Source organism: Neoarius graeffei, chromosome 24, assembly GCF_027579695.1.
Source record: "Neoarius graeffei isolate fNeoGra1 chromosome 24, fNeoGra1.pri, whole genome shotgun sequence".
Lineage (NCBI taxonomy): Eukaryota > Metazoa > Chordata > Actinopteri > Siluriformes > Ariidae > Neoarius > Neoarius graeffei.
In genome coordinates this window covers 42,133,010-42,147,306 of record NC_083592.1, presented here as the reverse complement: position 1 = coordinate 42,147,306, position 14,297 = coordinate 42,133,010, and the positions used below count along the sequence as shown (strand labels likewise).

General features: G+C 41.1%; 1 protein-coding gene and 1 long non-coding RNA gene across 5 annotated transcripts in view; one reads left to right on the top strand and one right to left on the bottom strand.

Annotated features, from left to right (window-relative positions):
* LOC132872437 (uncharacterized) overlaps nucleotides 1-14,297 on the bottom strand; it is a 49,907-nt gene that overhangs the window by 4,588 nt on the left and 31,022 nt on the right. The window contains exon 4 of the long non-coding RNA XR_009651440.1: nucleotides 13,360-13,546. This is a non-coding gene — a long non-coding RNA (uncharacterized LOC132872437). The remainder of the gene's footprint in view (nucleotides 1-13,359; nucleotides 13,547-14,297) is intronic.
* The window catches only part of wdfy3 (WD repeat and FYVE domain containing 3), a 306,723-nt gene that overhangs the window by 271,492 nt on the left and 20,934 nt on the right, over nucleotides 1-14,297 (top strand). For all 4 annotated transcript variants that reach the window (XM_060907259.1, XM_060907258.1, XM_060907257.1 and 1 more), the window contains 10 exons: nucleotides 1,787-1,907; nucleotides 2,026-2,111; nucleotides 2,201-2,281; nucleotides 2,368-2,422; nucleotides 2,594-2,713; nucleotides 7,166-7,283; nucleotides 7,385-7,491; nucleotides 10,594-10,747; nucleotides 10,841-10,932; nucleotides 13,330-13,542. In XM_060907259.1, the coding sequence (XP_060763242.1) occupies nucleotides 1,787-1,907; nucleotides 2,026-2,111; nucleotides 2,201-2,281; nucleotides 2,368-2,422; nucleotides 2,594-2,713; nucleotides 7,166-7,283; nucleotides 7,385-7,491; nucleotides 10,594-10,747; nucleotides 10,841-10,932; nucleotides 13,330-13,542 (1,147 nt within the window). The remainder of the gene's footprint in view (nucleotides 1-1,786; nucleotides 1,908-2,025; nucleotides 2,112-2,200; nucleotides 2,282-2,367; nucleotides 2,423-2,593; nucleotides 2,714-7,165; nucleotides 7,284-7,384; nucleotides 7,492-10,593; nucleotides 10,748-10,840; nucleotides 10,933-13,329; nucleotides 13,543-14,297) is intronic.

The window sequence follows — 14,297 nt, the reverse complement described above, 5'->3', positions numbered from 1 at the left end:
TCTGTCCGTGTGCGTCCGTCCCGAAACCTTGTGAACGCGATATCTCAAAGGCTGATGAAAGGAATTTCACCAAACTTTCACCATTTGTGCGCTTTGGGACAAACATGAACTGATTAGATTTTGAGATCAAAAGGTCTAAGGTCAAGGTCACTGTGAGGTCAAATGTCTGTCCGAAAACCTTGTGAACACAATGTCTCCAAGGCTGATGAAAGGAATTTCACCAAACTTTCACTATTTGTGCATTTGGGGACAACGGCTACGTTCACACTGCAGGCTGAAGTGACTCAAATCCGATCTTTTCGCCCATATGTGACCTGTATCCGATCTTTTATTGACAATATGAACGACACAGATCCGATTTTTTTCAAATCCGACCCAGGCCGTTTGGATATGTGGTCCTAATTCCGATTCCTATCCGATCTTTTCATATGCGACTTCAGTCTGAACCGCCAGGTCGCATTCATCCGACTTACACGTCATCAACAAGCCACAAACATCACTATTCTGCGCTGAAGTAGGCGGCGGGTCTCTCAAAAAAAGTTACAACAACATGGCGCATAATCACGGGTGCAGATAGAGGGGGGGACTCGTCCCACCCAGATTTAAATTCACCTCGTTCGGTCCCCCCCACTTATAGAGAGGAAAAAACGTCTATGCTGTCTTTCTTTGCATAAGGCAAACCTCACGGAAAAATCAAAAGACTAATTACCATTCGGTTTATTGAGGTGCACGGCAGTGTATACATAGTTGCAACAATTCACATAAAACAAAACAAAGACTGATATTCGGTTGGTTGAGCTGCGCAGACTGCACAGGTTGCGAGCTTGAGCTTGGTTGCTATGGTAACCCACAAGAAGTTTGACAGGCATATCGGGGTTGGGGCTGGTTTGCTGGCAGCTTTGTCCCCCCCATTTTTTTTGTCCCCCCCAGTTCAAAAAACGTATCTGCGCCCCTGCGCATGACATCAATGCGAGGGGCGCTTCGGGCTGTGAAGGTTCTGAATCTTCTCAATGGAAGGACGCAGAGGTTAGGGAGCTGATTTCCATTTGGGGGGATGCAGCTATTCAAGCTAGATTGGATGGGTCATACCGCAACCGGGCGGTTTTACTTCCGTAAACACTGACCATGCTCACTGCGTGTGATGTCGTCGTATCCTGCAATGCGCATGCGGAACACTTTTAGGTCGCTTTTCGTTCATACTGAGGATCACATACAAGTCGCATATATTTGTTAATGTGAACGACCTCACAAAAAAATCGGATTTCACAAAAAAATCGGAATTGAGCATTAAGCCTTGCAGTGTGAACGTAGCGAAAGATAAACTGATTAGATTTTGAGATCAAATGGTCTAAGGTCAAGGTCACTATGAGGTCAAATGTCTGTCCGAAAACCTTGTGAACACAATATCTCCAAGGCTAATACAAGTAATTTTACCAGGTCAAGATTACTGTGAGGTCAAATGTCCATCCCCAAATCACAACTTAAGGCGTGTAGTCTACCGGGCAGAGGCATCCCTATCGACGCCGTTGGCATCGACTTCTATCTAGTTTCTCATGCAGGAGGCCACATCTGTCTGGAGAATCGAGATAGGACTAAAATAATCAGTCTGGATTTTTGTTTGCTTGTTTTTAATGCTAATTTGTGCTGGAGTTGTTTCAGAAAGGACGGAGGAAGGTGTCAACCTGGCAGTTGCAGACAAATATAAAATCGCCCACAGTGATGCATTTAGCCAGCCACCACATGTAAGCAAACAGGGCTTATTGTTGATGTGTCTGTCATTTCCCAGCATGCACGAGCCAATTATCCCCAAAGGAGCCCGACAAAGCCAGAGTCAGCTGAAGCGGACATGTAGCATCTTTGCATATGAAGACATCAAGGAGGTGCACAAGCGCCGCTATCTGCTCCAGGTAATAAAAGGGACACAGCTAGCAGGTTTAAAGTGTCATGTAAACGAATGATTGATTGTTTTAAAAATGGATATTCCCCCCCCTCCCCCCTTGCCAATCAGTGCTTTTTCTTTTACAGCCAATGGCAGTGGAGGTGTTTTCAGGCGATGGGCGAAATTACCTCTTGGCCTTCCAGAAGGGTGTCAGGAACAAGGTCTATCAGAGGTGAGGTGTATATTGAAGAAACAGCCTCAAGTCAGCCAAATGTCATTGTTTCTTATTAATAATGCATTGCTCTGTTGTTTTATTTGTAGGTTTTTGGCAGTCGTTCCCTCATTAGCAGACAGCTCCGAGTCCGTCTCTGGCCAGAGGCCCAACACGAGTGTCGAGCAAGGGTACGTCCATCAAGCACGATGCTCAGAAATAACCCCAGGCTGAAAATTGGCAGATACGGTTATCTGACTTGGTATTTCTTATCTAGGTCGGGTCTTCTCAGCACTTTGGTCGGAGAGAAATCAGTAACACAGCGGTGGGAGGTAAGCTGCTGGTCAAGTTGGCTGAACTTCATGTATAAATGCTCTTGCCATTATGTAGCCTCAGGTGCTGACATGGCATAAAAAAAAATCTCACTCACTCACACTGAAATATTACTACTAGACATTTTAAATGTCCTGAACAGCTAAAATTTAGCACTTCTTCATTCTCAGAGAGGAGAAATCAGCAACTTCCAGTATCTAATGCACCTGAACACGCTGGCCGGCAGATCCTACAATGATTTGATGCAGTATCCTGTCTTCCCCTGGATCCTGGCTGACTACGACTCTGAGGTAAATAGCTTTGGAGCATTGTGGGATAACCAGTGGCATAAAATCTTCTGGTTTATAATGCTGTAGTTTTTGCAACACTATATCTTCTGGGTTTTTTTTTTTTTTTTAAATATACACTACCGTTCAAAAGTTTGGGGTCACCCAGACAATTTTGTGTTTTCCATGAAAAGTCACACTTTTATTTACCACCATAAGTTGTCAAATGAATAGAAAATATAGTCGAGACATTTTTCTGGCCATTTTGAGCATTTAATCGACCCCACAAATGCGATGCTCCAGAAACTCAGGCCATGTACACACGTAGCCGGGTATTTTTAAAACCGAACATCCCCCCCCCCCCCGTTTATAAAAATGTTTTATCCACACCACCTCGTCTTCGAAAAAAATCCCTTCCACACATAACCGAACACCTGCGTTTTCAATCACATTCATAAGCATTCCAAACCTGTAGATGGTGTCCTACCAAGCCTACTGCGCATGCGCGAAATCCAGGAGGGTAGGAAAATTCAACAGTAGTTTTGTCCTACTACCGATCAGCTGGGCTGATAGAAAATCGGTGAGTATTTCACACATTTGCCGATTTTTTTTTTTGTGCGTATTGGTCGAGCCTTTGGCCGAGTCAAATAATTTGTAATGACTTGTTTTGAATAATAAAACTGTCTGTATGAGAACTTGCTAATTGTAATGACGTCATGTGTTCTGCGCATGCGCAGTAGGCTTCGCGCATGCGCAGTAGGACAAATCCAAGAGGTAGGATAACTTTACAGAACAGAGATGGCATTATTTCCCCAAATCCTACCCCCTAATCACATCAGAATAGCACCTGCACAATAATTAATGCTTTCAAGGCACTACTCTGATCCATTACTCTTTGTCCATGCTTAATCTGGCTTCTGCAGTAAACAAAGGTCGCACGTTTGACGTCAGGGCAGATTTGTTGTCATTTTTTTGGTGCAGATTGTGACGTTCTAAAACGCAAAACTCCGGTTATCTCTGTCTACACGAAAAGGCATACACGGAGTTTTCAAAAATCTTCACTTTGCCCGGAGGTTTTTTTAAATATTCGTTTTTGATGTGTTTTCATGTGGATGACAGGCCAAAACGTAGAAAAATATCTTCGATTTAGCAGATACCCGGCTACGTGTGGACGGGGTCTCAATCTGCTCAAAGGAAGGTCAGTTTTATAGCTTCTCTAAAGAGCTCAACTGTTTTCAGCTGTGCTAACATGATTGTACAAGGGTTTTCTAATCATCCATTAGCCTTCTGAGGCAATGAGCAAACACATTGTACCATTAGAACACTGGAGTGAGAGTTGCTGGAAATGGGCCTCTATACACCTATGGAGATATTGCACCAGAAACCAGACATTTGCAGCTAGAATAGTCATTTACCACATTAGCAATGTATAGAGTGGATTTCTGATTAGTTTAAAGTGATCTTCATTGAAAAGAACAGTGCTTTTCTTTCAAAAATAAGGACATTTCAAAGTGACCCCAAACTTTTGAACGGTAGTGTACAGTATAAAATCATATTATCAATTGTATATGAAGCGTAATTTAGCATGATGAAGAAACGAAGCTACTTGTCTTCTTGAGTTAAATCGCTGAAATGCAAAACTAATGCCAAGGTTCAGGTTCTTCCCGTTATTCAGACAATATTGTTACCAGCCTGTAATTTAGGTATCATGCATCATGTCTTCGTTTGACTGAATTCAAAAAAGATTTTCGCCTTTTTTTCCCCCCTCTTCTCCTAGTGATTTTTGGGGACTCCCTAAAGTGAATGACGCATGAAATGGAATGACGAATGACAGCTAGTGATTTGAACAATAAATGGTCCCTTGTCATTCAGATTCGTATAAATGGAATAACGATTGAAATGTAGGTGGAATGACCTGCTTTCAGCTCATGAAATGGAATGACATTGTTTCTAAGTGGAATGACATACTTTTAGGTTATGTTATCAGTGATATCACCTTTTACAAATGGAATGACAGCGTTTCCAGGTGGAATGACATACTTTAAGCTAATGTTATCAGTGATATCCCCTTTTACAAATGGAATGACAGTGTTTTTAGGTGGAATGACATACTTTGAGGCAATGTTATCAGTGATATCACCTATAACCTAACCCTAACCCTAGAAACAATGTCATTCCATTTGTTAATTTGATATCACTGATAACATTGCCTCAAAGTATGTCATTCCACCTAGAAACCTTATCATTCCATTTGTAAAAGGTGATATCACTGACAACATTAGCTCAAAGTAAGTCAATACATATTAGGGCTGGGTATCACCAGATACCTCACGATACGATACTATGGTGATATTTTGCCCACGATAACGATAATATCACGGTACAGCGATAATCGATATATTGCAAGAAATTTCAACCACATCACAATATCTGTGTCACTGAAGAAAATCAGAATTTATTGACCACTGTAAAATTACATTTCACATACATAACTACACACTCTTGCCAGACATATATTTGTCTCTATTCCACTGCTGGCAAAACCAAGAGTTGCTTCACTACAACATACAGAAAATTCCCATTTCTGTGCTAGTATTCTCAACTTTTCTGTAAGCATGGACACATCAGTGCTGCTTAACAAGCAGAATCAAATTGTTTTATGAAAACTTAAAACTTGCACTGCAGACTGCACGTACATTTCAGTGCTAACACTAATATCAATTTGTTCTTTGTAAACTTGAGAACATATACCGGAGAACATTTAACTTGTGCTTATTTTGCAGGAACAACACACTGTCTGAAACACATTGAAAAGTGCAGTGGGCATCTTAATTGGAGCATCTTAATTTAATTGGAGCGAAACAGGTTTTGCAAAGTGCATTCTCTTTGTCCGGCTCACTGTTTTTTTTTCTCCTTTCCTTTGGAATCCAAAGTGCCTCCAAACATCTGCCTTAAAGTTCGGCGGCGTCTCTAGGTTTATGTTAACAGCCATGCTTGCCTGTTTTTTTTCCTCACTGCAACCGCCGGGGAAAAAAGAGAAGACGAAGAGTGCCTTGCAGTGAGGTAGCGGCACAGCGACACCTCGCGGAGCGGAGGTGCGGAAGTCGTACTGGATTTACAACCCGTCTGAAACATGATTTTATTATTTGAAAAAATATCGATATTCAAATTTTGAGTATCGATATTGAATCGGAAGACAAAGTATCGCGATATATCGCCGTATCGATATTTTTGCACACCCCTAATACATATAGAAACCCTGTCATTCCATTTGTAAAAGCTGATATCCCACCAAGCACCCACTTATCTTATCCTAGGGAGGTCTAAAACTAAAGATTTCAATCGTTATTCCATTTGTAAGAATCTGAATGACAAGGGACCATTTATTGTTCAAATTTACTACCTGTCATTCGTCATTCCATTTCATGCGTCATTCACTTTAGGGAGTCCTGATTTTGGTGCTTTTTAATTCTGTTTTGAAAGATCTCGCATCTCACACACACCGAGTAATGTAAAAATGTACATTCAACTATACTATAAAACATAGTGTGAGGTGTAAGAATACACACCGTAATACAAATACATAAATGTTTTTGTATTTGGTGTATCACCATTGCAAATTAGGTCCTAGATTTCATTTCATGTACCGCTAGAAACTCTTTAAATGTTTGCTGACGCAGTGTTTAGAAGATGTCGTATGTAAGCCGAGATAACTAAGTTATTCTACGAAATAGTCATATATGAGCTGATGAGGCACGTAGCACCGAGTTGGCTATAAGCCATGTACGACGAGATTGAGCGGAATAACTGTTTTATTCTATCCACATTTGCTGGATTCTGAGAAACAGCGCTTTTTTTTTTTTTTTTGGCGCAAATTTGATCAATAAAAACTATATAAAACGTCCAACAAAATAATTTCCGCTTTGAATGTAAACAAACCGGCGAAATGATGGTAGCAATTTGTGAAAAATGCTGTAATAATTATTCTTTGGAAAAAATACACGTGTTCTTACCATCAAATACTTTTATTCCATGTTTTGTTATCCTTTTTTTTTTTGTATTTTTGGGAGTTTTGTTTTCAAATAGTTTTTATTTCGTCCTCGATTGGTTCAGCAACACGCTCAGCCGTTTTGTTTTTCTCTACTCACGGTAAATCCTCGTAACAGAGTAGTCAATCGGAGCGCACGATTGCTCATATCCAGTGAATGTGGATAGAATAATAGAAAATATATCTAGGCTGCCTTCCTTAAAATTAAGTTGTAATGCTAATGCAGGCATTTACTATGAAGCCTTTACTATGGCATGACTTTATTTTTTTCAGGCTGTATGTCATTACAAAGGAAACCCAGGTCTCGGTGGTAGCTGTAGAAAAGATATTCCTGGAGGAATCATGCTGGATTTCTGAAATTGTCACGCCGAGGCAGACTTGCATGAGAATAATTTAATGTGTTCTGATCATCCATAATATGTGCACAGGAACTGGACCTTAATAATCCAAAGACATTCCGTAACCTGTCCAAGCCCATGGGTGCTCAGACGGACGACCGGCTGATTCAGTATAAGAAGAGATTCAAAGATTGGGAGGATCCGAATGGTGGGTTCAGATAATTAAGGCATTTCTTAACTGGTTCCATATTTACTGGGCTCAGTGCTGAATACGTCTGACTGACTGATTCTTGTGTTTCTGTTGTTTAGGTGAGACTCCAGCGTATCATTACGGGACTCACTACTCCTCCGCCATGATCGTGGCGTCTTATTTGGTGAGAATGGAGCCTTTCACACAGATCTTCCTCCGACTGCAGGTGAGTGAGGAGTGGTTACTTTGTGGTTCAAAGCCTCTTCTAAGAGATCCTGCCCATTTTGTCAGAGAGCTGTGTAAAATGCAGATCTATTTTTTTTGTAAACATCTTCATTAACAAACCTCATTTTATCTCTTCATTCCATCCCATTTACTTGAGCTTCAGCTTATTCGCGTCTGTTGATTCGCTTATGTTTTATTTCAGTATTATACCACATAATGCTGTTTAATTATTCTGATTGCTGATTAGTTTTCGATTAACAGCAGCTCGAACAGTCGTGCTGTCTGTAATCCGAATCACAGGTTGATATTACTGCGCTTGCACCCGCCACATAAATGGGTTTAAACATTTGCAGTCGTTGATGTGATGAAGTTTTCTGTGAGGACACGTTTATTGAGCATTTTTGGAACAAGTCATGACATTGAGGTCATGTTTTCAGATACAGGAAGGTCTTCAGGATTGAGGTAGCATGACAAGTTGCTTTCCCCCCACCCATTTTATTAGCCTGAAGAGAAATGAAAGGCTGGTGAGAGAATAGCTTTTAATATAACTAATAACAGAAACTTGTTTCAGGGAGGTTCTACAATATTAAACGTAGCTATAAATGGATAAAAAGTGTACAACGTCATTCTTTTATGAAGGAAGAAATGGTAACCATTGGGACACTGATACGGCATAAGAGCAATAAAACAATTCATGGCATCCTTTTAGCGAAAATAATCAACTTTAGGGTCACACCGTTCCATCGCTGATTAGTTTCCTGTTGCTGGGTTTCACGTGACGTCACATCCGCTTCGTTAGTTAATCAAAACTTGAGCTGGTGGTCTACCAAAGCTCAGTTGACAAAGCGTTTGTACGGAGAAAGTCCGTTGCTCGAATGAAAAATGCCTTGCGCTCAGTGGCGTGCACAGATAGACACGAGGTGGTGCTCAAGCACCTGCTCCTCTGCCCTCTGTCCAAAAAAGTGCCCTTTTGAATTTTTTTTTTTTACAGTTTACTGAGGCCAATGTCGACATGATCTTTTAGAAAAGCCACGGCATTAAAAGCGTGTGTGAAAATAATGTCCCGATGTGTGCCCCCTCCGCGCACACACACCGGACCTCTGTCTCTCTTGCTCTGTCACGTGAACAAGCGTGCAGTGCATTCAATGTGAGGTTGCAGCAGCATAGCGTCCTGGAAGCCACGGCCTTGTCGTAGCGCAGACAACACATCGGGCAGTCAGTCAGCTCTTCCCCTGCCCCACCAGCCAGGTAACACATGAATCGAGTGAAAATGTATTGTTTGCCCTCTAAGCCCAAGCTGTAATTATTTTGTCGTGAAGTAGCCCGTCGCATACAGAAACAACTGCTCATAAGTATTATATTTTTTGCTAGACCATTTTCAGATTTAGGAAAACAAAAATTTCTTTTTCTATTTTGTTCAACTAGAGATTCCTGGCAAAGTCAAAAAGCCTTGATGTAATAAATTAACATTAAGTGGTTGTTTTACACCTTTAAAAACTAAAACGGGTCAGTGGCGACCCGAACACGAGGAGGGTTAAATCTCAGACTTTTATAATAAGGTGTTCCACATGCGCAAAAAAGTGCCCTTTTTTCCCCCCAGAGCACTTGCCCCCCAAAATATCTGTGCACGCCACTGCTTACGCTTGCGTTGTTTTAGGTTGTTTGAATCAGTCAAACCGTGAAACTGATAAAAGTTTCTTCGGGGTTCCCCGTGAACTAATAAAAAAGGGTGAACGAACACAGGATTTCACAAAAAACACGTCGAGAAAGGTGGCTTTTGAACCTCTGACTGAAATCGAAGGGAGCAGAGTCGAAGCACGCTCGAGTTTGCGGTGATCACTTGGTGAAAGGTTTGTACTGTATATCCGTCTCAGCTACGGCCTTTGTGTTTTCCAAGTACTTTTCTTGCTGTGTCATTATTTTACGGTACTTTTTTTGGTCACGAAGCGCTAAAGTCCCCAGCTGTTTCTTTGTTTCCTCCTCACGCCTCACAAAGTCCATATGCATGAAGGTCGTGACAGAATTCTTCCCCAGCCGTACAGTTGCAATGCGCCGTGATCATTTCTCCGTCTTGTTGAACTAAGATCCAGGTCTTTAAAGGGGTTTCTGATGATCTTTGTGAATGATTTACCTGAGCGATAAGAGCCAACACAAGTGAGAATCAAGTGAACTGTTGTTTGTTTGCACTTCAACTTGCAGAGCTTTGTTGTAAAGACGCGAACGAAAAGCTTAAACATACTAACACGGGCAAAAACAATACAGGATTCATTCGGCAGCGACTTGATCCCGAGGTCCTTTACCCAGCCACGTACAAAAAAGTTGTAAGCCTCCATACTCTTCCACGCTTTCATCTGTTTTGCGGTGTAGAAGGACGTCTGCAACACCAGATAGTTCGAGATGTCGGGGAACTCGACTGAAGGGTCGTTTTCAAGATCGTGCAACAAACCCTTCTTTCCCAGACTGTAGGGGTCGATTCCATTGCACATAGCAATCTTCTGAATATATCTAAAGCCAGCAGTGGCTTCTAGATTACGAGCGTACTCTGATAAGTTATCACTAGTTGTTTGCACTACGGCAGCCGTTTAGACCACCAGCTATTTCACTTCCGGTAAAACTGCTAAGAAAAGTCACGTGACTGAAACCCAGCAATAACAGCACATCCCCAAAGTGTTTTCTTCCTTACTGTTATAATTGTCTCATTTGCATATTTTTGGGTTATTAAACTGCAGAAATGAAGTCATTTAACACAGCCAGTTGTAATCATTAGGGGAAATGTAGTGCACTCTGCGGTCTCTAGCCCTGCAGGTAGTGTCCACACACACATACTGTCCACACTACACTTTCAGGAACAATTTTGAGACAAACTGTCTGCACAATAATAGAATCTTCCGATCACTCTGGAAATATTTACATTGCATTGTTTTTCTCTCAGTCATGTTATTCAGAGAGAGCAAACAGTCATAAATCAGGATGCCTTCAGGCTGCGTGACAGATTTTTGTGAATAGAAAAATGTGCATGTGACCTTATAACCAGTGGCTTGTTTCTGCCCTTTTGTATATTTGTTTCCATTTGTTCTTTTTTTTTTTTTTCTCTCCTCTGCAGGGGGGCCACTTTGATCTGGCCGACCGGATGTTCCACAGCGTGCGGGAAGCTTGGCTCTCTGCCTCCAAACACAACATGGCCGATGTCAAGGAGCTCATCCCAGAGTTCTTCTACCTCCCCGAGTTCCTGCTCAACTCCAATAACTTTGACTTAGGTAGCAAACGTTCTTTGTCAGAGTTTTGAAGTTCATTTGGGTGTGCACAGAGGTTAACGTGACATTGTGTGGATCGTTCTTGTCATGATGCAGGAAGTAAACAGAACGGCACTCGACTGGGAGACGTGATTTTGCCTCCCTGGGCCAAAGGAGATCCGAGAGAGTTAATTCGGGTTCATAGACAGGTGAGAAAGCTCCCTTTAACTGCATTTCATCACAGCACCAAGGCTAATACGTGTATTTATTTTTTTTTCTCGGTCCGGTTTCCATCAAATCGTGTGCTCTGATTGGCTCGCGAGCAGTCCGGAATCCTACGATCTGGACCCCGGTTACGGACCTTTGGCGACTCACTTGTTCACAGCAACGATTTTTTTTTTTGGTCAAGATTTATTTTCACATTTCTCAGTATAATAGCATTAATTTTACAGCATGGATAGCGATAACGACAGTGTTGAGAGTGAAAGCGAGTTTTACTACCCTGATGACAACGAAATAAAAGAAATAATTTCAGGAGAAAGCCAAAAACGAGCTTGTAGTAGGTTTGTTCTAAATATGGTTTCCCTTTCGGGCGCTCTCATTTTCTGTTAGAATTTGGTAAATAAATATATTATTTACCAGCTTAAGGTCGGTCTGTATCGTGAAATACTATAACCGAGGTCTTGAAAACACTGACCTCGGCCCAGAGGCCTCGGTCAGTATTTTCAAGACCTCAGTCACGGTATTTCACGATACGGACCTCCCAGCTGGTAAATTTTTTTTTATATAATATGCATACACACAGTGATGCTTGAAAGTTTGCAAACCTTTTAGAATTTTCTATATTTCTGCATAAATATGACCTAAAACAACATCAGATTTTCACACAAGTCCTAAAAGTAGATAAAGAGAACCCAGTTAAACAAATGAGACCAAAATATTATACTTGGTCATTTATTTATTGAGGAAAATGATCCAATATTACATATCTGTGAGTGGCAAAAGTATGTGAACCTTTGCTTTCAGTATCTGGTGTGACCCGCTTGTGCAGCAATAACTGCAACTACATGTTTGCGGTAACTGTTGATCCGTCCTGCACACCAGCTTGGAGGAATTTTAGCCCATTCCTCCATACAGAACAGCTTCAACTCTGGGATGTTGGTGGGTTTGCTCACATGAACTGCTCGCTTCAGGTCCTTCCACAACATTTCCATTGGATTAAGGTCAGGACTTTGACTTGGCCATTCCAAAACATTAACTTTATTCTTCTTTAACCATTCTTTGGTAGAACGACTTGTGTGCTTAAGGTCGTTGTCTTGCTGCATGACCCACCTTCTCTTGAGATTCAGTTCATGGACAGATGTCCTGACATTTTCCTTTAGAATTCTCTGGTATAATTCAGAATTCATTGTTCCATCAATGATGGCAAGCCGTCCTGGCCCAGATGCAGCAAAACAGGCCCAAACCATGATACTACCACCACCATGTTTCACAGATGGGATAAGGTTCTTATGCTGGAATGCAGTGTTTTCCTTTCTTGAAACATAATGCTTCTCATTTAAACCACAAAGTTCTATTTTGTTCTCATCCGTCCACAAAACATTTTTCCAGTAGCTTTCTGGCTTGTCCACGTGATCTTTAGCAAACTGCAGATGAGCAGCAATGTTCTTTTTGGAGAGCAGTGGCTTTCTCCTTGCAACCCTGCCATGCACACACCATTGTTGTTCAGTGTCCTCCTGATGGTGGACTCATGAACATTTACATTAGCCAATGTGAGAGAGGCCTTCAGTTGCTTAGAAGTTACCCTGAGGTCCTTTGTGACCTCGCTGACTATTACACGGCTTGCTCTTGGAGTGATCTTTGTTGGTCGACCACTCCTGGGGAGGGTAACAATGGTCTTGAATTTCCTCCATTTATACAAAATCTGTCTGTGGATCGGTGGAGTCCAAACTCTTTAGAGATGGTTTTGTAACCTTTTCCAGCCTGATGAGCATCAACAACGCTTTTCCTGAGGTCCTCAGAAATCTCCTTTGTTCATGCCATGATACACTTCCACAAACATGTGCTGTGAAGATCAGACTTTGATAGATCCCTGCTCTTTAAATAAAACAGGGTGCCCACTCACACCTGATTGTCGTCCCATTGATTGAAAACACCTGACTCTAATTTCACCTTCAAATTAACTGCTAATCCTAGAGGTTCACATACTTTTGCCACGCACAGATATGTAATATTGGATCATTTTCCTCAATAAATCAATGGCCAAGTATAATATTTAGGTCTCATTTGTTTAACTGGGTTCTCTTTATCTACTTTTAGGACTTGTGTGAAAATCTGATGATGTTTTAGGTCATATTTATGCAGAAATATAGAAAATTCTAAAGGGTTCACAAACTTTCAAGCACTGTGCTACAATTGAGTTGAATAGGAGCCTTGTATGTTCATAAACAGTAACAGGTGGCTTTATAACTAAAGCAGAAACACACACATTAATGTAAATTGGAAAATCTGACCCAAATTAGTTTGTAAAATGTATTAGAAATAAACAAACTTCAAATGAAAACCTTTATATTTGTATTTATATTTCTGCTCCTGTGTCTTGCCAGGCGTTGGAGTGCGATTACGTCAGCGCTCACCTACATGAATGGATTGACCTCATATTCGGCTACAAGCAGCAGGGCCCTCCAGCAGTGGAGGCTGTAAATGTGTTCCACCATCTCTTCTATGAGGGTCAAGTGGACATCTACAACATCAACGACCCTCTGAAAGAGACGGCCACCATCGGCTTTATCAACAACTTCGGCCAGATCCCCAAACAGGTGCCTGGCCAAACAGATTTAAGCACAGGAAAAAATATTGACACAATTCTAGGGAAAGCAGCCACAAGAAATGATGGTTTTGTTTGTTTTCATCACAGCCTATCATTTCCAAAAGTTAAGGAGTTATTTTGCGTACAGGTCGCAGAACAAGAAGTGAGCAATTTTCTAAAAATTAAAAAAAAAAAAAAGTCTCGTTAGTGAGCAAATATGAGGAGCATAATGGTATATTTACTCATATTTCAGTCTGTATACCGTGGTCCAAATACTGCGGCCAAATTTTCATGCAAAGCTGCTTCATCTTCACCATAGTTACACTAAATGTTGAAAAATATATCTTTTACTTTTATTAACAGCACTAATACTCACTACGCAGCCTTACTAGCAAGGACTGCTTTGATTCAGATTCAAATTGCATTGTGGGAATGATTTGTTATAGTTGCAAGAGCAATTTGCATCAAGCAGGTAATGCAAATAGTGTCTTCTGGTTTGTTTAAATATTGGTTGATATGATCTAGCAGCAAGATATGGACTCGTGATCCCGAAACACTTCCTTATCTTGCTTCCCCACGTATTCTATTTTGAACGTAGTATAAGTCGTCTCATTATTTTGAGCATGTTACTCCAAGCTCGTGGACTTCACAGATTGTTTATCCAAAAATAATGACCAGTATTTTTATTTACAGTAACCGTGTAACTTATCAACAGCACAGATTAATTGCACACACAGTGCTGTTGCTTTGCGTTTGTATTTTTAA